Source organism: Callithrix jacchus, chromosome 5 (genome assembly GCF_049354715.1).
Source record: "Callithrix jacchus isolate 240 chromosome 5, calJac240_pri, whole genome shotgun sequence".
NCBI lineage: Eukaryota > Metazoa > Chordata > Mammalia > Primates > Cebidae > Callithrix > Callithrix jacchus.
In genome coordinates, this window is record NC_133506.1 from 74,703,482 (window position 1) to 74,722,405 (window position 18,924).

General features: G+C 49.0%; 1 protein-coding gene across 1 annotated transcript; it reads left to right on the forward strand.

The window, feature by feature from the left end:
- Window positions 1–1,385: 1,385 nt before the first annotated feature.
- LOC100407110 (golgin subfamily A member 8S-like) lies at window positions 1,386–17,015 on the forward strand. Its single transcript, XM_078375413.1, is given in 22 exon segments — window positions 1,386–1,475; window positions 3,110–3,229; window positions 4,162–4,221; window positions 4,403–4,889; window positions 5,159–5,203; window positions 5,327–5,365; window positions 5,624–5,833; window positions 5,930–6,036; window positions 6,176–6,315; window positions 7,011–7,155; window positions 7,263–7,297; window positions 7,299–7,368; window positions 7,561–7,648; window positions 8,021–8,070; window positions 8,072–8,248; window positions 9,738–9,813; window positions 10,241–10,338; window positions 10,574–10,801; window positions 10,881–10,983; window positions 11,076–11,184; window positions 11,187–11,401; window positions 11,488–17,015. Coding segments are annotated over 22 exon segments (2,904 nt in total). The 3' UTR covers window positions 11,700–17,015.
- The last annotated feature ends 1,909 nt before the right edge of the window (window positions 17,016–18,924 follow it).

The following is an 18,924-nucleotide window of genomic DNA, read 5'->3' on the forward strand; positions in this document are numbered from 1 at the left end:
CCATGCCTTTTGGGTAAAGAATAATAGACGTATACTTTTATCCCCTGTTGCAGGTAAAAACAAACAAACAACAACAAAAACTGAGTCCAAGTTATTTGGCCAGGATCAATGTGACAAGACTAGAACACACAACATTCTGACTTCCAAATGCATCTCTGTCAGGACATTAGATGAACTCTACAATCACTTTTTCTCAGATTGGCCCCTCCCCAACCATCCTAGAAATGTCTAAAAAGTAAATACTTTTCCTATATTACCAGGAATAAGTGTTTAGAAAATTATATAAGTATGGCACAATAGCAACAAAATATAAATAGGGGTCAGGTGCGATGGCTCGTGCCTGTAATACCAGCAGTTTGGAGGCCAAGGCAGGCAGATCACAAGGTCAAGAGATCCAGACCATCCTGGCCAACGTGGTAGAAACCCTGTCTCTACCAAAAATACAAAAATTAGCCGGTGTGGTGCGTGCCCCTGTAGTCCTAGCTACTCAGGAGGCTGAGACAGGAGAATCGCCTGAACCTGGGAGGTAGAGGCTGCAGTGAGCTGAGATTGTGCTACTGCACTCCAGACTGGCAACAGAACGAAACTCCATCTCAAAAAAAGAAAGAAAAAATATATAAATAGGAAGAGAAATAGTCCTAACTGGAACTATTGACCCATGTGGGGAAAGTAAACGACTGTAAGCCGCCTGTTGCTAGATCGAAGTGCTATTGTAAAGTTAGTTCTCTTCCAAACTAATGTGTAAACTTAGTCATTCTAGTCAAAATACTAAAGAAAAAAATTTTTTTAACTTAGAATTGCCAAGCAACAGACCTTAGCATATGTAAGAATTTAATATGTGATAAAATTAGCACCACAAATCAATGGGAAAATAATTCTAGGGAAAAAATAACTATATAGGAAAAAAACATTCCTTGTCTTACATCTTACATCAAAATGAAATCTAGGTGGTTTAGCAAGGTAATTAAAAAATATATATTTAAAAAGAGAGAGCTAGAAGAAGGAAAAAGAGAAAACAAAATAGGTGAAAAACAGATCTCCATGTGGTACTCCACATTTTTTTTTTAAGTATACAGACATATATGTTTTAAAGTTTATTTTTTAAAGCTTTTAAAGGAAAAGCCGACCCCTCCCCCCTCTCGGAGTGGGCTGCTCCTCCCCTCTCGGAGTGGGCGGGGACAGCAGTTGCATGGGCAGCTTTCCTTGTGACACTACAAGTCCTGTGGTCCCTTTCATCTTTCTGATTGACCAATGGGCTTGGAGCATTAAGGCCACGCCCCTATTCTATGTTCTAGTGGGGCCCTGGTTACGCCTCCCCTGGCTCAGTCACACAGCTGCCTGGTAGGTGACTGGAGCTATTTACCAGCCCTTACCTGATTTTGCTGATGTGACCCCAACCCCGCCTCCCTCCGCACCCCGCGATGCCAACGACCACAAAGTCTCGAGATAGCAAATTGGCAGCAGCCAAAAAAAAGGTAAAACGTACCAGGTCATAGCCCCCCAACCCAGCCACAGATCCCCTCCAATGGCAAGACTGCTGCCAGAGTTCATACCACTCCTGAGACATACGGGACTGGGCCCCCCAACCTTGGAGCCTCTGAGCTCCCCCCACCAACGTCTTGTCAGTCAAACCCATCCTTTCAGCAAGCAGCCCCGTCCCTGCCATCCATCGCCAATCACCCCAGAGTGACTTTGGGCGGGTGACTCCTGGGACTCCCCACTCTATACGTGGCCTTCACCTCCTGCCTCCCCAGGATCAACCTCCCTGGGCTGATTGGGCTTGTGTCTCCAAGGACCTGGGTTCCCCAGCCCTAGGCCCCACCCTCACCAGTCATCCCTGGGTGACTTTGGGCTGGTGACTCCTTGGGCTTCCTGCTGCAGACTCTGCACTCCCCTCCTTCTTCTCCAACCTCAACCTCCCAGGGCTATTTCAGCTGGCCTCTCCAAAGACCTGGGTCCCAACCCTGTGCTTCCCTCCCCCATCATGGAGCAGCAACTTGGGCGTGGCACTGATGTGGTCCCCTCCCCCAGGAGTAGAATGTAGTGATGTCACCGTCCCTCTACGAACTGTCATTACTGTTGCAAGACCTGACTTTGATCTTATGACCCAGTCCCCTAAGCGTTCTCATCCCATTTCTGGTTCCTCTGGTCACAGAACACATTTCCAGCAGGCAGGGGAATGGAGACTATGGGACCTAAGAGCAAGAGCTTTCAGGCTGCCTCACTCCCTTAACACAGACATTGACAGTGTGAGAAGCCTACACTTCCCCTGTGAGCTCAAAATGTTAACAGTATCTCTGGGTGGCAATGGAAGAATGGGTTTGGCTTGGTTTTCTTCCAGGCTTCTGCTCTCCAGAGAGACTTTAACATTTTTTTCTGAGTTATCCACCTCATATTCAAATTCTCCATAGTTCTGGGACTAACTGCCCTTCAGTCAGTGGTCTCTGGAATGAGATCTCCTCATCGTCTATTGAATAGATCTTGGGAAACTGAACTTGACAGCTTGAATCTCCCTCATATCATCTCAACCTGGGGTACTTCTGAGTGCCACAGGAAAATTATGGGATATCTTTCTGAAGTATCAGTTTCCCTTGAGTCTCTTGAGAAAGGAAAAAAAAATAATGTATTTAGGGAGGACAGTTCTCTCTGAAATGAGGCTTGGGCTGTCATCTTGCTGATAAATACCCGGATTCAACAGAAATGCTGCCTTCTGCCATGACGACAGATCGATATAAAAGTGTGAGCAGTACTGGCGCACTTCTTCACACCAACAGATGTGTGAAGATGCATGACTGTGAAACATACAGTGTACAGGTCCTGCCTACTTAATGTTGACTTTTTCTACCTCTGCCTCTGGTTTTGGTCCCTGGAAGCTGCTGATTCATGGAAAAATCCCAGAGCTTGGAGTCAGAATGAGTTTAAGTTCCAGTATTGCCTTCTTTTTTTGCCATATCAGTCCCTCTCAGTCACTGATTGCGACAACACCTGTACAGTTGTTGGTGGCATTAAATCTGATGGTGTATAAGAGTGTATTGTAAAAACTGTAAAGGGGGATGTGGCTGTTGGGGCTGGTGGTTCTCATGAGTATTACTGCTCTTCTTTCCCACAGTTAAAAGAATATCAGATGAGGAAGAGATCTGGTGTTCTCGAAGGAGCGAAAAGAAAATTGAACACAAATGCCAGTAACCCTGAGTCAGCCGCCTATAGTGGTTGCCAGTCACCTGGGGATGTGAGTCTTGGCCAGCCAGGCTCCTGGGGATGGGGGGGGAGAGGGGGTGCCCAAGGGGCAGTGGAGGGTAATTGCTAAGATTCTGGATAGACTGTCAGGTACTGGTTAAGAATTCTGGGTTTAGGCTGGGCGCGGTGACTCACGCCTTTAATCCCAGCACTTTGGGAAGCCGAGGCGGGTGGATCGCCAGGTCAAGAAACCGAGACCATTCTGGTCAACATGGTGAAACCCCGTCTCTACTAAAAATACAAAAAATTAGCTGGGCATGGTGGCATGTGCCTGTAATCCCAGCTACTCAGGAGGCTGAGGCAGAAGAATTGCCTGAACCCAGGAGGCGGAGGTTGCGGTGAGCCGAGATCACACCATTGCACTCCAGCCTGGGTAACGAGAGTGAAATGCCGTCTCAAAAAAAAAAAAAAAAAGGAATTCTGGGTTTGAATCCTGCCTCTGCCTCTGCATCTGCTAGGGATACGATTTAGGGCAAGTTTCTTGAGCTCTTTGGGCCTCTCTTTTCACATCTGTAAAATACAAGTGGCATTTTTGAATTCTATTTGTGAAGTTTAAATGAGATTTGTGATTGTTGTTGTTTTTATGTTAATCTCTAGTACATGGCCTGCTGTAAAGAGCCAGGACACCCAGGAAATGGTCGTTGCTGTTTGGTTTTCCTCATCCCCAGTCTCAAGGGGAAGCCAGGCCAATGAGAACAGCCACTTCCCATCAGCCTGTCCCTTCAGCAGTCACTGAAAGAGCCCCAGAGTGGGAGGGTGGGGAGATAAGAACCGTGAGAAGAGCTGGCACAAAGGGGTTATGGGACAAAGGGTCTGAGATAGGCAGAATAGAAAATTTTGCCAGTTGATGGGAAAGAAAGGAAGTTAGAGGGCTTAGACACTGAGGGTACAGAACATTTCCATGTACACTCTCATCTCTTGTAGCCAGAAACAGGTATGCACGCAGAGGGCCCTGTGTCATGTACTGCTGCGAAAGATATGGAGGTAAGAGGCCCTGCGCCGAGGTGCAGTGACCCTGCAGGCCAGCCCTCCAGCCTCCTTCCACAGCGGGGGCTGGGTGCCCTTCTGCCAGCTCAGACAGCCCCCATACACCATAGCCCTAATGATTGTTCTCTCTACCTCCCCCAAATCCTCCTCCAACTCCTCCTCTCTGCATTCACCTCAGAGGCACTACCAAGAAACAGCAGTAACCCTGGACTTGAGCTCCAGAACAATCGGTCAACTGAATGACACCATTCAGTTATTGGTAAGAGTCCACTGGGGTCCCCTGATTCCACACTGCCAATCCTGGGCTCCATTTTCCCCTTGGGGCCCCGAGAAAAGGGGCTGTGGGACCCTGGTGCCAAGGGCAAATGGGGAGCTGGGGCACCCAGGCCTCACCTGGAGGGACCCAGAACAGGGACATGCAGCATGGCTCTTCTGTTGCTGCCCTTTTTGCCGACTCTCTCTTCTCCAGACTCACCCCTGCTCAGGTCCTTGCCACACATGCCCTGGGGCTGTCACCTCTCAGGGAAGTGCTAACCTGACTGGTGGTCAGGGGCCCTGTATTCCTGCTGTGACTCAGTCCCTAATTTGCTATTTGACTCTGAACAAGCCACCTCTCCTCCTCGGGCTCGTGTTTCCACAGGAGGTCAAGAGTCTCAGAGGTCTCTGTTAGCTCTGAGAGTCTGATATTTAAAGGCCCCTTAGAATGGAAACCTCAGGGCCAAAGGCTCCTGTCTTTTTCTGTCCTACATCTCTGCTGTGAAGAACTGTACCTGGCCCATATTTGCTCAGTAAACATTTATTGAATGAATAGTTTTCTAAATCACAAGCTGACAGAAGGGGGCCCTTTCTCAAACTTCATCTCTAGAGGTTTATGTTACTGTCCTTTCGAGAGAATCCAGATTCAGACTTTGAGTTCTGTGGCTGTGGGCAAAAGCCAACAAAGACTCTCTGTCCTTGGGAGCTTCAGGAGAGTTGACCAGTTTGTGTTCCCATTGGGTCTGAGAAATGTGCCTTCAAAACCCATTCCTGGCCCCTGTCTATCACTTCCTGGTGTGGAGAATAGAGTTGAGGGGCCACCCTCAGTCACCTTGACTCTCCACAGAAACAGCAGAAGGAAGGCCTGGAACAACAGCTGAGAGAAGTAACGTGATTTGTTTGCCCGTGACATGACTGTGGGGTTTGGGGGGCACTCAGATGTAGAGATGCCAGTCTCATCTCACCCACTCCCAGCCTGGGGAAGAAGGCTTGCCCCTCAGATTCCACCCCATCCCCACAGGGTCCCTGATAAACTGGTCTCATGGGTGGATCTGTCCTGGGGCATTAATGGCATTCCTGGGGCATGTCTCTTATGCCATCTCTGCCTCCCCCTGCTAAGAGCTCTGTCTTCCTCTTCCTATAGGAAAGGAAAATGCAAAGGGAGCAGTTAGAGGTGAGTGGAGGGTGAAGTGTTCTCCTATCCTTCGGAGAATGCTTCTTTCCTTCTCTTTCAGCACTTGCTTGGCTTTTCTACCAAAGGGTCACATCCAGACAATCAACATCCTCACGTCTGAGAACGGGCAGTTGAAAACTGCCCTATACCACACGGTCCATGCCGCCAGGCACTTTGAAGGTGGGAATCTGGGCACCCTGTTATCCTTCAACCTGGCAATTTGACAGGTCTTTAGTGGGAGTCCTTAGGGCCCCATCTCAATCTCTCTCATTCTAGAAGAGTTGAATAAATTGGCCGGCTGCCACCAGAAGGCCTTGCAGCAGAGAGGGGAGTTGGAGCGGACTCTCTCTGCTGTCTCTGCCCAGCAGGACAAGGCGGACAGGGTGAGTCCAACCACCTGCCCCATCCCCTGGCAGCCTGGCTTCCCAGATGGAGTGAGCCTAAAGGTGCCTTCTGCAGGATGGAGTGTCTGCCCAGAAGGCAGCATGGCCATTTCTCACTGCTTTTGTGTGTGGTTGTTAGAGGCAGCCTGGGGACAAGTCAGCTGCTGTGGGTGAGTTAGGGGACACTGTGGGGAGCGAGCACTGGACGCAGAGTTCCGAAGCCAAGTGCCTGCCCCGCCCTTACCTGTGTCCTTGGCAGAGTCCTCAGTGGGGAATTGGGTACTTGTACTGTGAAGGTACAAAAGAGTACCTTTAGTATGTTACCATTTGTGTAGAGAGAGGAAACGTGTGTGTGTTGTGTGTGTGTGTGTCTGTGTGTGTGTGTGTACTAGAATATACACAAAACGTGTCTGCAAGGGCTCAAAAAAACTCAGGAGAAAGCACCCGGAAGACTGGGAGGTACTTCCTTACTGTACCTTCTGAGTTTTGGATTATGTGAATGTATCATTTTTTCAAAAACTGAACAAAAGATTAACTTCCCCCTTGCTATCTGTGCCTCCATGCCCAGCAAGAAAAATGGGCTTAGAGAATCAGATACATCTGGGTGTTCAAATCCCAGCTGTCTCAGTGATCTTATGCAAGCACTTAACCTCTAATACTCCATGTTTTTCATCTACACAATAGAGGTAATCACAGTAACTGTCTCATATGGTGATTGTGAGGATCAAATGGGATTGTGAGCACAGCACCTGGTGAAGCTCAATAAAGGTTCAAACAGTGGTAGTCATAAGAGTAATACCAAGAGCAGTATGATCTCATCTCTCTGGGCCTGCGTTAGCCAGCTGTCACTTGGATCTCTTTCCCTGTCCATTCCAACTTCACTAAGTTCTTTTAAAAGCCAGACCACGGGCTTGGAAATGCCTTGATGTTTACTGACCGAGTAGTATATTGAGCCTAGCCTCAGCCCTTTGAAGGGGTATTGTGTGGAATGGCCCAGGCTCCCCAGATCGAAACTTCTCACACTTCACCATCCAGTCCTTACACCACTGTGAAGCAGTCCTCGAGCAGTCACAGCACTCCAGAAAGGAGCTGGCACTGCTAAAAGCACACATGACACAGGTGGGGCTTTGCAGAGGGAGGGATGTGGAAGGAAGATGACCCCAGATGGCCATGAGCAGGTGAGGACCAGTGACAGCTCTTCCTAACTTCTGTGTTCATTTTGACAGATGACGGCATCACTTCACCAAGTGCAGCTCGAGAGAGGAGTATTGTCAACTTCTTAAAGGAGAGAGGTTCCGGTGGCAGCAGGGGATGCGGAAAATATCACAGGAGGTGAGACCTGACCCTTCAGACCCCACCTTAAGATAGGTCACTGGATCTTTCTGGGTGTCTGTGAAATAGGAATTGCACAGCCAGAGGTGACCATGAGTCTGGGCTTTGTGGAGGTGGGGCAGAGAGGGAGATGGTAGCCTGTCCAGCCACCAGCCCCTCTCTTCAGGGCCCTTTCCCCTGTGCTTTGGGCAGGTTCTCACATTGAAGCTTGAGAAGATGCAGGATGCACATCGCATGCAGGAGCTGGAAAGGAGCCTTGCCCACCTCAGGAACCAGCTGGGTAAGATGTGACTGGCGTGACCTGGGAACAGGACTGGCACCAGAGGGCTGTGGGGATAGTTTAGAATATCCTAGGGAGGTAGGTGAATGGAAGGGCTTTGAGACAGAGGAAAAGAGGTCTGTGCCGGGAGATGACAAGTCTTATAATCTCCATGAGCCTCAGTGTCCCTATCAGCAAAGAGGGAGGAGGGCCCGTTGTCAGCCGCCCACAGTGCTCTCTATCTGAAAGTGGCTTGGAAGTCTGGCTACCACCGGGTGCAAAGGATCGTCAGCAGTGAGGCCAAGTTTAGGGAGCGTGAAAGGAGCTGTGCACCAAAAGGAGGGTTTTTTTTTTTAGAATCCAGAGGCCCTTATATTCTGCTTCCTTTTTCAGCTGAAGCCCCACGTCCCAGTAGGGCCCTCGGTGGTAGAACAACAGCTAAAATTTGAGACCAACCTCCTGAGGAAAAATCTGGAGAGTTTGACAGAGCAGCTGCAAGCTCAGGTGAAAAACAATGAGAACTTGAATTGCCTGAGCTCTGAGCAGAAAAAACGGCTGTGGCAGCAGGAGGAGTCATTGCAGGAGCAGAGAGAGAGGATGCGGCTGCAGGAGGAGGAGCTGGTGCGCTGACCCACCCAGGGAGCTTGTCCTTCCGAGCCCTCCATGCGTTTGTTTCCCCATCTGTAAAACGGGGGAATGTAACCCTCATGTGAAATGGTACTTCTAAAGGCACCTGTGAACCAGAGTCCTGCTCTGATGGCTGTGGGAGAAAGGGAATGATTTTTCTAACCTGTCTCTACCCTTCCCGGTGCCTTGGGAGGCAGACACCAAGTTTTGGGGTCTCTAGCTGCAGTGGGTGTCCACTGGTTGCTTCTCTCTGTCCAGAACAGTGAGAAAAAGAACGCACTGCAGTTGGTGCAGCAAATAGGAGAAGCTGCACAACCAGAAGGTGACATAACCTCTGCCCCATCCAAGAAGGGCTGGGAGGCAGGCAGCAGCCTCTAAGTAGGGGAGGGGCGAAACCAAAGGCAGCTTCTGCCTGAGGGCAGGTGACCCCAGCACCCTTCAGGACAGTCCTGTCACCGTTTCTTGTTTTCTGCCCTCTGACTTTTAGAGGTGCATAGCCCTGGGCTCCTCCCAGGTCTATGCATTATCACCCCAGCTAGAGGCATGGAGCCCCCCAATCACAGGAAAAGAGGCAGTGGTGTAAGAGGCTCCTTATGCTAGGCATGGTGGCGCATGCCTGTAATCCCAGCTACTCAGTAGGCTGAGGCACAAAATCGCTTGAGCCCAGGAGGTGAAGGTTGCAGTGAGCTGAGATTGCACCACTGCCCTCCAGAGTGTCCAGAGTGATACTCTGTCTCAAAACAAAACACAAAAAAGGCTTCTTAGATTCAAACTGAATTCTGGCGTCGGTTCTGCTGATCACCACTGAACTTCTTTGCATCTTTAAGTCTCTGTTTCTTTCATTTCAAAAGAAGTTAGTGTTTTCCTTGTGGAGGTGCTGAGGATGAAATGTGATATGTGAAAGCATTAGGCATGTAGCACACTTAGCACATGGTGGTTGGCTCCCTCTGCTTTTCCACCAGTCTGTGGCCTATAGTTTAAATGGTGGGAAGAAGGACATGAGATTTGAGGCTGGGGAAGGAGAGATGGGGTTCTAGGCAAGGGAGTCAGTCAGTCTCTTAGGCCTGGAGCCAGGGGCCTGGGCAGAGCCCCATAGTGTCCTGGCTACCCTATGAATGTACCCAAATCTGGCAGCCAGCCACCACACACTGTCACATCCAGGGTCTTCCTGCAGGTAGAGCTGAAAAGCCAAGAGGCTCAGAGTCTGCAGCAGCAGTGAGACCAGTACCTGGGTCACCTACAGCAGTACGTGGCCACCTATAAGCAGCTGACCTCTGAGAAGGAGGCACTGCACAGGCAGTTACTGCTACAGACCCAGCTCATGAACCAGCTGCAGCAGCAGGAAGCTCGGGGCAAAGCAGTAGCCGAGATGGCCCGCCAAAAGTTGCAGGAGACCCAGGGGAGGGAGTTGCTGAGGATGGGGCCCTGAGGGGGATGACCTGGCAACCTCTGTGCCTTCTCACTTCCTTTCCTGGCCCCTTAGGAGCACCTGGAAGCTGCCACCCAGGAGAACCAGCAGCCACAGGACCAGCTGGGCCTCATGACTCTTCCTGGGGAAGGTATGGGAGACCACTCAGAGGAAGAGGAGAGAGCCCCAAGAGGAAGCGGGGACTGTTAGCAGCATAGGATTGAGGCGTTGGAAGAGACCTTTAGAACAGCTGGTCATTATGCTGACCAGGTGTCCGCACTAAGTTCGGCATCAATATGGTGACCTCCTGGAAGTGGGGGCCACCAGGTTGCCTAAGGAAGCGTGAACTGGCCCAGATCAGAAAGGGAGTGGGTCAGAACTCCCACACCAATTGGTAGTGGCACTGTGCCTGGACAGTACAGCAAGATCTTGGTTCTTAAAAGTAAAAAAAGAACAGTAGCTCATTCCTCTGTGGGGAGGGGCTGGCTCCGGGTTACACGGTGAGGGTGGAGGCAGAGGTGGGCCCACAATAGTACCTCCCTTGTTGGGTTGTGTGCGGATCCCTCTGGCACATGGAGGAGGAGGAGGAGGAGATGGAGGAGGACATCTGGACAGTGAGGAGGAGGAGGTGCCTCGGCCCAGCATTGCAGAGGCCCTGGAGAGCCGAGAGGCCATGGTGAGCCTGACTCCCCCTGCCCCTCCTTTGCCTCCCAGACCCCCTTATGCTCTTGGTTTCTTCACCTTCTGATTTCTCTGGACACTCACCTCTTCCGGGAGCCAGTGCTCAGACACCATTTCACCTGTGACCAACAGTGCATTCTCTGAGGCCCCAAGGGAAGGGGCTGCACTCTGCCTCTGTGCCCGTTTGTTCTGTGTATGCCCCTACAAGAATGTTCACCTCTTGTCTTTAGGTTGCATTTGTCAACTTGGCTGGGGCCGGTGCCCAGGAGGAGCAGGAACAACTGTGTGTGCAGCCTCAGGAACAAAGGGTGTGCTACCAGCACCTGGCTCACCCGGTGGCCTCGGTGCAGGAGCCAGAGGCAGTGGCCCCAGCCCCCGCCCCAGCCTCAGGGACTGAGAGTGAGTCTTTGTGTGTGGAGACCAATCAGGCACTGCAGGGAGCCATAGAGAAGCTGCAGGTGAGTCCTGGCATAGGCCAAGAAGGGTGGGGGCAGGGCAGGTCACTGCTGAGATGTGACCCCATTATTTTTACTTCAGAGCGGCTTTATGACCCTCCAAAAGGAGAAGGTGGACCTGAAGGAGAGGGTGGAGAAACTAGAGCTTCTATTCATCAGGCTCTCTGGAGAGACAGACACGATGAGTGAGCGGGAGGCCAGGGCATGGCAGGGGGAGCTGCAGGGTGGTCAGAGGGTCCCCAGTGTCTGAGCCTGTCTGAGCTCTGTCCTTTCGCAGGAAAGGACATCAAATCATATGAGCAGCAGAGGGAAGTCCCAAAACCCCGGCACCAGGAGGAGGTGGAAAAACGGGAGATAAAGGGAAGGCGAGCAGCATCTCTGCGGGGGTGAGGGGGTTGGGAGTGGGCATGAGCATGGGTGCTGGCACCAGCATGGCAGTTGAGCACCCCTCTCTCCAGCTGGAGCAGCAGGAGCCGGTGTTTCCAATTCTGGGTGACAACGAGGGCCATGCCAAATTCCTGGCCACGGCCAAGAACCACGTTGACGAGCCCGCTCCAGGGGCCCCAGCCCCCCAGGAGCTTGAGACTGTCAACAAGCAGGGCGGTGAGTGGAGCCCTCAGGCAGGGAGGGCAGGCAGAAGCAGGGGAGACTCACCCTGAACTGAGATCCCCACCTCCCTCTCTCCAAAGATCTTTATGAGGTGAGCCTTGCAGATAGCATGGAGCCTGCAAGAGATGCCAGGGAGGGTTCTCCCCAGGGCAACCCCACTGTAGGAAACATCGAGCAGCCGGTTTGTGAAAGGAAGACCTTCCTGGAGCACCCAGGCTTGGGCAGCAACTCCTGCGTGCCATTCTTTTACCAGGCTGCCAAGAACGGGGAGATCAGCATCACCATTGTCTAAGAGCTGGGCAAGAATTTTTTTTTTTTTTTTTAATTAGGCAAAGAACTTTATCAACCTTGGTTTCAAACTTGATTCCCAGGCTTCTTCGGCTTAATTAGCTGCAAATAATGAATTGCGTATAAGCAAAAAACTGAAAACAGCTGCAGTGTCCAAGGGGTTTGGGCTTAAAAATATTAGAGATCTAGATTTTATCAGATCCATAAACAAAAAATTCTTAAAAAGCAGTCATAATATAAAGGAGCAGCTCCCAGTAACTTCTTCAAGAAATTTAAAAACCAAAACAAAGTTATGGGGTTAATCTACACAATTCATTAACTTTATTTGGCCGTTAGAGCCACTCATGATTATTTGTGTTTCTAATTTATAAACTTATTTGTAAAAAGTTAAAGTAGAGTTGGTCTTTGTGTGGCTTTCTCTGATACGCACTCTGGCATTCTTTAGCATTTTTCTGTTTCGGTAATTGTAGGTCAATAGCAGGCATATCGAGTTTGGCCTTATGTGGTGGGAGTTCAAACACACAAAGACCCACCCTTTGCACCAAACTCTTTTTGCTGGTTTGGAGTAGGATGCCATGCTTTTTCAATGTTATTGCGGCATGTATACTTATTACGGAATTCAGATACAATTTATGTTCTGCTATCATAGTTGATCACATCCTAATCACAGTGAGCTCTTGGTCAGCTCAGTATGTGGTCTGCCCTCAAGTGTGCAGTTTGTTACTTGGTAAGATGCCACTATGAGTGCTGACATTTAGAGTTGCTGAAAGGCCGAGAACTGGAAACAGCCTTTCCCCTGTTTTCAGTGTCTTTGGGATGGGAGTAATAACATTTTGCAGAGCTTTTTAAATCTCACAGAAGAAAGTGGGCTGCTCTGGCAGGTATGTGCAGAATAATAGAGTAAGTGTCATTGGTTCACAAGCCAAGAATGAGCACTGTACTATGGTAGTTCCCTTAGGATTTTTCTGTGCTCTGGGCTCATGAAGATATTGCATCATGAGCTGCAGCAGCTGTACTCATTTCCAATGACCTAAAAAGGATGATTTCTGAGGAATCAAAGGCTCCTATCATTGACTGTGGATGTGAAAAACCTTTCCTAGTTTAGAGTATTTATATCTATAATATATTTTAAAGTCAGAGTTCACGTTACCTGTTTTAACCACATAACCACATGTCCCAGTACACAAAAGGGCACTGGTTGGCATTCTTAATGTATTTAATAAAGATCATAAGAAATCCTTTAAGAGATGGGGATGGTCTAGTAAGTAGCGGTCTTCCGTACCTTCCCCAGGGAGAGTTACTAGACCATCTAGTAACTTTAAGAGTTTAAATGTCCCTGAAACAGGCATATGAGTTTTTGTCAAGAATGAATTAGAGTGAAGGAAAGCTGAGTGACACCTGTGTTTATGAAGCTTCTTTGAGGCTAGAAGATTGATTTGACCATCCAGACTTCTCTGGCTAATACCTATTCCTCAAGTAACCACATTGGTTACTCTGACACAGGAATTTACTTCTTTTTCTTGAATAAAAAAACACTTTAAAAAAGAATCACAGACATTATTATAAACTAATATACGTGAGAGTACTTAGTTGAAACAAAAAGGAGTTTCAGTAGACAGTATACTATATTTGAACGTCAAGGAGAAGTTTATGCAACTTACGTTTACGAGCTGCAATGCAATCTACTGTTTGTGAACGTCAAACTATTATCAGGAAAAGTGTCTATGCAATCACAGAGTTCTGTCTCCCACCAAATTCTTTACGAAGAGTGAAGTATGTTTTTCTATCTCTTGGTTTCAGTTAGTGGCATATTTTGTGCAATATTTATGGTAATGTGCCTATACATTATGAATGAATTATTTCAGTCATACGTATCCTAACTCATAACATTGTGATGCTTGAGAAAGAATCAACAGTTGAAACTTCATGAAGTTATAATATCTTTGTTCCAAAATAAGTCCCATGATTAGGATGTAGGGAGATACGTATGTGTGCTCCCTGGGTGGGGATTTCTAGTTACTAGGCCATCTCCATTTTTAGCATTTGGCCTCCTCATGATACTTTTATAAATATGACATTAATAACAGAACAATAATATGATTGTACAGATGGAATAACAGATTTCCCTGCATTCACTGAAAGAGTGCAAATATTGGGTCCTGATGACTTCAACTGACTCTTCCAAATTGTATGAATTTAACAGTGTATCAGATAAACCCAGTTTCAGTATTATCAAGAAAAAATGTTAGACCAAATAATGTGGCTAATGAGCAGTGGTACAATTTCTAGCCTGAGGTTTAAAATGGACTTAAAAGTACTGTCTTTAAACTGAACTCAAAGAATGCAAAAGTGGCAAGTTCAGAAAAGAAAGGGTAAGAACAGAATTTTACGTCCATTTTGAAATCTCGGGCTAGAAATCGTACCACTTTTAATTAGCCACATTATTTGGTGCAGGCCAGGGACCTGCCTTCAGTCACAGACTAGCAGCTATGATGGCACCTGGGAGGGAGGGAAGGAAGCCGTGTGTTCTGCCTGGCCTGTGAGGTGTGTTGTGGGATGACTGTGTGTATGGGACTCTCCAGCTTTTACCCGAGATCCACTGGATTATTACCAGCAGATAGAGGAGATGGGACCCTGACTATCACCTGTTCTGCAGTGGATCTGGCTCTCGGCTCTCCTAGGCTGGGAGCTGGATGCCCTGCGCTGGCAGCATGACTCAGAATGCACGACAGGCACAGCATGCCCAGGATGACATTCCTAGGCCTCTGGCCCCCTTAGAGTCCAGCCCCCTCCAAGCTCCCAGCCCCGACACCATAAACCACAAGCTGTCTGCCCACTGTGATGGCCAAGGGGAGCACCCACGTCTGCCAGTTTGAGCATGTAGCCTGTTCCAAAAGCCCCAGGCTCAGCCATGGAGGCCTTGGGCAGTGGCACTGAGTCCCGAGGCTCACAAAGAAGGGAGGTGAGAGAGACAGCAGCATGAGGACAGAAAAAGGAAAGAGAAAGTCTGCAGCTCCAGAAGGCAGGGACGGGGAGCCTGGCTCTTAGGTCCCAGGTTTGCCCCCTGTTGGAGCTGGTGCAGCGGGGCAGGCACACCATTCATGCAGCAGGCGGTGAGGCGTGTGCCTACCATGGCTGATGCTCCTCAGAGGTCACTGATAATGATGACAGCATGAAAAGACAGCATGAAACCAACATGGCAGCTCCCACGCATGGGTGGGGCAGGCCTGGAGGGGACACATGCAAACATCCAGGTGTGCACACATGCGCTGTGAGGCCCCACGGCCTGCATGCACACACTAACACACATGCCCACAAACACCACAAACAACACACCTCCTTCCCCTCCACCTCCTGATGCCCAGCACCCTCACTGGCCGGCATATGCAACATGGGTCTGGGGCATGCAGCTACTCGGCACGCTGAAGCACATGGGTGGTCAGAGTCACAACACAGAAGCACACCCGCACACAGAGGCATTTGCACCAGCTGACTGCCCACGTGTGCCTGGCATGCTCAGAGGACCACTCATGCTGCTCATGGAGACAGGACTTGCTTGCTAATGTCCAGCTGTCATTTCTCCACCTACAAGCCTTCCATGGCTCTCTACTACCTACAGGATAGAGCCCCAACAAGTCAAACTCTGGACTTTGAAGGTTCACCCTAGGCCTCACCCTCCCCATAGAGCTCTTCCCCATTCTGTCTCTGTTCCCTGCTTTGTTCAGTGGCTGTCCTCTATGCGGCCCACACTACACCTCTGCCCACACTATAGCTCTTTACCCAGATACCCTCCAATTCCTTGCCATGTAAGCCTATCTCAGTCATGCCCCAGACAGCAGAGAAGTCAGGCTGCCTTGAAGAAACTCTCCCAGACTGCTCTTTTCCCCAAGGCAGGGCCATGATGTGCAAAACATTTCATGTGTGTTACCAAGACTGGAGTCGGGGCAGGCATCAAACCTTACATCCCATATGTCACACCTCACCATAGACCTGGGCGCCAAAAACTCTGAAGAGTCTGAACTCACGTTGGCAGTTAGCAAAGTGCTCATATGGCCACATCTGCTGTTAACACAGCATCCCTATGGCCACTGTCTCCCTTGATCTTCGTAACCATCCTGGGAGAAAGGCAGAACATCATCATTTTGATAGAAGAGATGCTGAGGCTCTGGGAGGGAAAGGGATTTGCTTAAAGGCCCAGGGTGAGGCAGCATCTCTGGACTCCCAGTGCAGTGCTCTTGCCCAATACTATGCTGCTGGCCTCTACCCATCTATGTTGGACGTCAGCATGTCCTAGGGCAAGCCCCAATCCCTCCCTTATTTTGGTTATATGGGCGCTGGACCCACAGCCCCACCCTCCAGCCATTTGGAAACAAAAACAGATGCCATTGGTCTTCCATAGAGAATGTGGCCAGTGGAAACAGGGCACACTGGGAATCCGAGTGAACATCCTTGAAAGAGGGCCATGGGTCAACAGGGCCAAGCCAAAGGGTGCAGTAGAATGCTTTTCCTTAGAAATCTTTGGGAGTGAAGAAGGCTTCAGCCACTCCCATCTCTGCCCCTGCAGCCACCCCTACCACATCAGTGTAGACCGGGTGCGGGGGGGCAGAGGTGGTGAAGTGGAGGAAAAAAATCAGATTGCCTATGGCCCCCAGGCTCCTTCCCCAGCTGCTTCTGTTCCAGCCCAGGACTGGGTGCCATTCTTACACTCTCACACTCGTGCACAGACACACACACACACACATCACACACCTTTTTGGTCACACAGTCACAGCCTGCCCTCTGCTCCTGTGGGCCAGTGGCAGAAATCCACTGGGAGGGCTCAAAGGAGTCAGGACTTGGAAATGCGGACATCAGCATAGCTGAAAGAAATCCACACCCCTAGAGCAGACTGGGGTTCAGACTCTCAGGCCTGAGGAAGGCTCCCTGAGGATAGAATGGAGGATGGAGGACAGCAAGAAGAAGAAAGGAGGAGGAATGCAGCCAGCACTCCATGACAGGTCCCACCAGCCTTGTGACTTGATTTCTAAGCCTGTTTCTTTCTCTGCAAAGCAGCAGGGAAATCCAACAGGGATGTTTTAAGACAGATTCCAAACTAGCCTTCAGGTTGAATCCAACAATAAAGACAGGTTACATTTGGTCCATAGTGTTTTAAAAAATTTTAATGCTATGTTTAATAGTCAGATTCATCAAAATAGAGACAGCCAGTTTAGGGGAAAGCCAAAAGATCCATCAACTCTGGCCCCACACTTTTTCTTGGCAACAATCAGCTAGTGACCACTTCTTTCAGAGAGGCACATACTCTAGTTCAGCAGCCATTACCTTTCCTTCCTCCTCCTCCTCTGCTCATTTATGTTACCTCAGGCCCCTGTGGGGTTTGAGTTTGTAACCCATTTTAAAGATTAAGAACACGCGGTCCTAGGAGCTTCGGGAACCGCGACTTGGGTGCAGACATGGCCAAGTCCAAGAACCACACCACACACAACCAGTCCCGAAAATGGCACAGAAATGGTATCAAGAAACCCCGATCACAAAGATACGAGTCTCTTAAGGGGGTGGACCCCAAGTTCCTGAGGAACATGCTCTTTGCCAAGAAGCACAACAAGAAGGGCCTAAAGAAGATGCAGGCCAACAATGCCAAGGCCATGAGTGCACATGCCGAGGCCATCAAGGCCCTCGTAAAGCCCAAGGAGGTTAAGCCCAAGATCCCAAAGGGTGTCAGCCGCAAGCTCGATCGACTTGCCTACATTGCCCACCCCAAGCTTGGGAAGCGTGCTCGGGCACGCATTGCCAAGGGGCTCAGGCTCTGCCGGCCAAAGGTCAAGGTCAAGGCCAAGGCCAAGGATCAAACCAAGGCCCAGGCTGCAGCTCCAGCTTCAGTTCCAGCTCAGGCTCTCAAAGGTGCCCAGGCCCCTACAAAGGCTCCAGAATAGATATCTTTGTCTGCCAATGTGAGGACAGAAGGACTGGTGTAACTCCCCTGGGGCTGCCATCTGCATGGGGCTGAGGTCCTCCTGTGCTATTTGTACAAATAAACCTGAGGCAGGATTAAAAAAAAAAAAAAAAAAAAAGATTAAGAACACAATTACTGGTTGTGCTCAGTGAAAATGCTTATTAAGGCAGCTATTATCATTACTCACTAGTTAAGTTTGGGGCTGAGCCTGGAGTCCTACTACTTTATCATGCTCCTCCACTTTTCCCTTTGCCGGCACTGGTTTGTGCTCTACAGTAAAAGAAAAGCCCATGGAACCATTCCTCTATCAAATGCCTGTGGCCTAACCCAAACTGCCAACATTCCCACCATCATTCACCACAGGCATCAGCTCTCCAACCTCCAACATGCTGCACAGGCTGGCACAACCTCCCTCCCACTCGCAGGAGCCTAGGCCAGGGAGTTGTTTATAAGACAAGCCGTTCGGAGGGGGGAAGCCAAGTATTTTGATAGGTAATCCACTTTCTAAACAACAACAGTGTACGTTAGGAGGCCAAGGTGGGCAGATCAGCTGAGGTCATGAGTTTGAGACCAGCCCTGAAACCCCATCTCTACTAAAAATACAAAAAATTAGCCCAGCATTATGGCGGATGCCTGTAATTCCAGCTATTCAGGAGGCTGAGGCAGGAGAATTGCTTGAACCTGGGAGAGGTTGCAGTGACCCAAGATCGCACCATTGTATTCCAGCCTGGGTGACAACAGCAAAACTCTGTCTCAAAAAAATAAAATAAAATAAAAAATAACAATGGATAAAAATCACGGAGGGAAAAAAATCTGTATATTTCACTAGTTAAGAATGTAAAATTTTGATAACAAAACACCATAAACAAAGTTAAAATAGTAAGAAAACACTAACACATGCATAGAAAAATATACCAGGAGCTGCGGTGGCTCCGGCCAGTTGTCCTGGAGCTTGAAGAGGCGAGGCTATGAGTTCAAGGCCAACCTGAGCAACATAAGAAGCTCTCGTTGATTAACAAAAAAAAGAAAAAGAAAAATATACCAACAACATAGACAAGTCACGAAAATTTTCTAGCCTAAACCTGAAAAAACAACTCCGTAATTTTAAAATGAAAATTACAAGATATTTGATATTTTCTATCAAATGACTAAAACTTTTACATTAAAATAATAGCACATAATATACTTGGTACATTGCAAGTGTTTCATTAAGTATTTGTTGTATGAGGAATGACGAAGTACATTAAAAGTTAGCTACTCCAGGCTGCTCATGATGGCT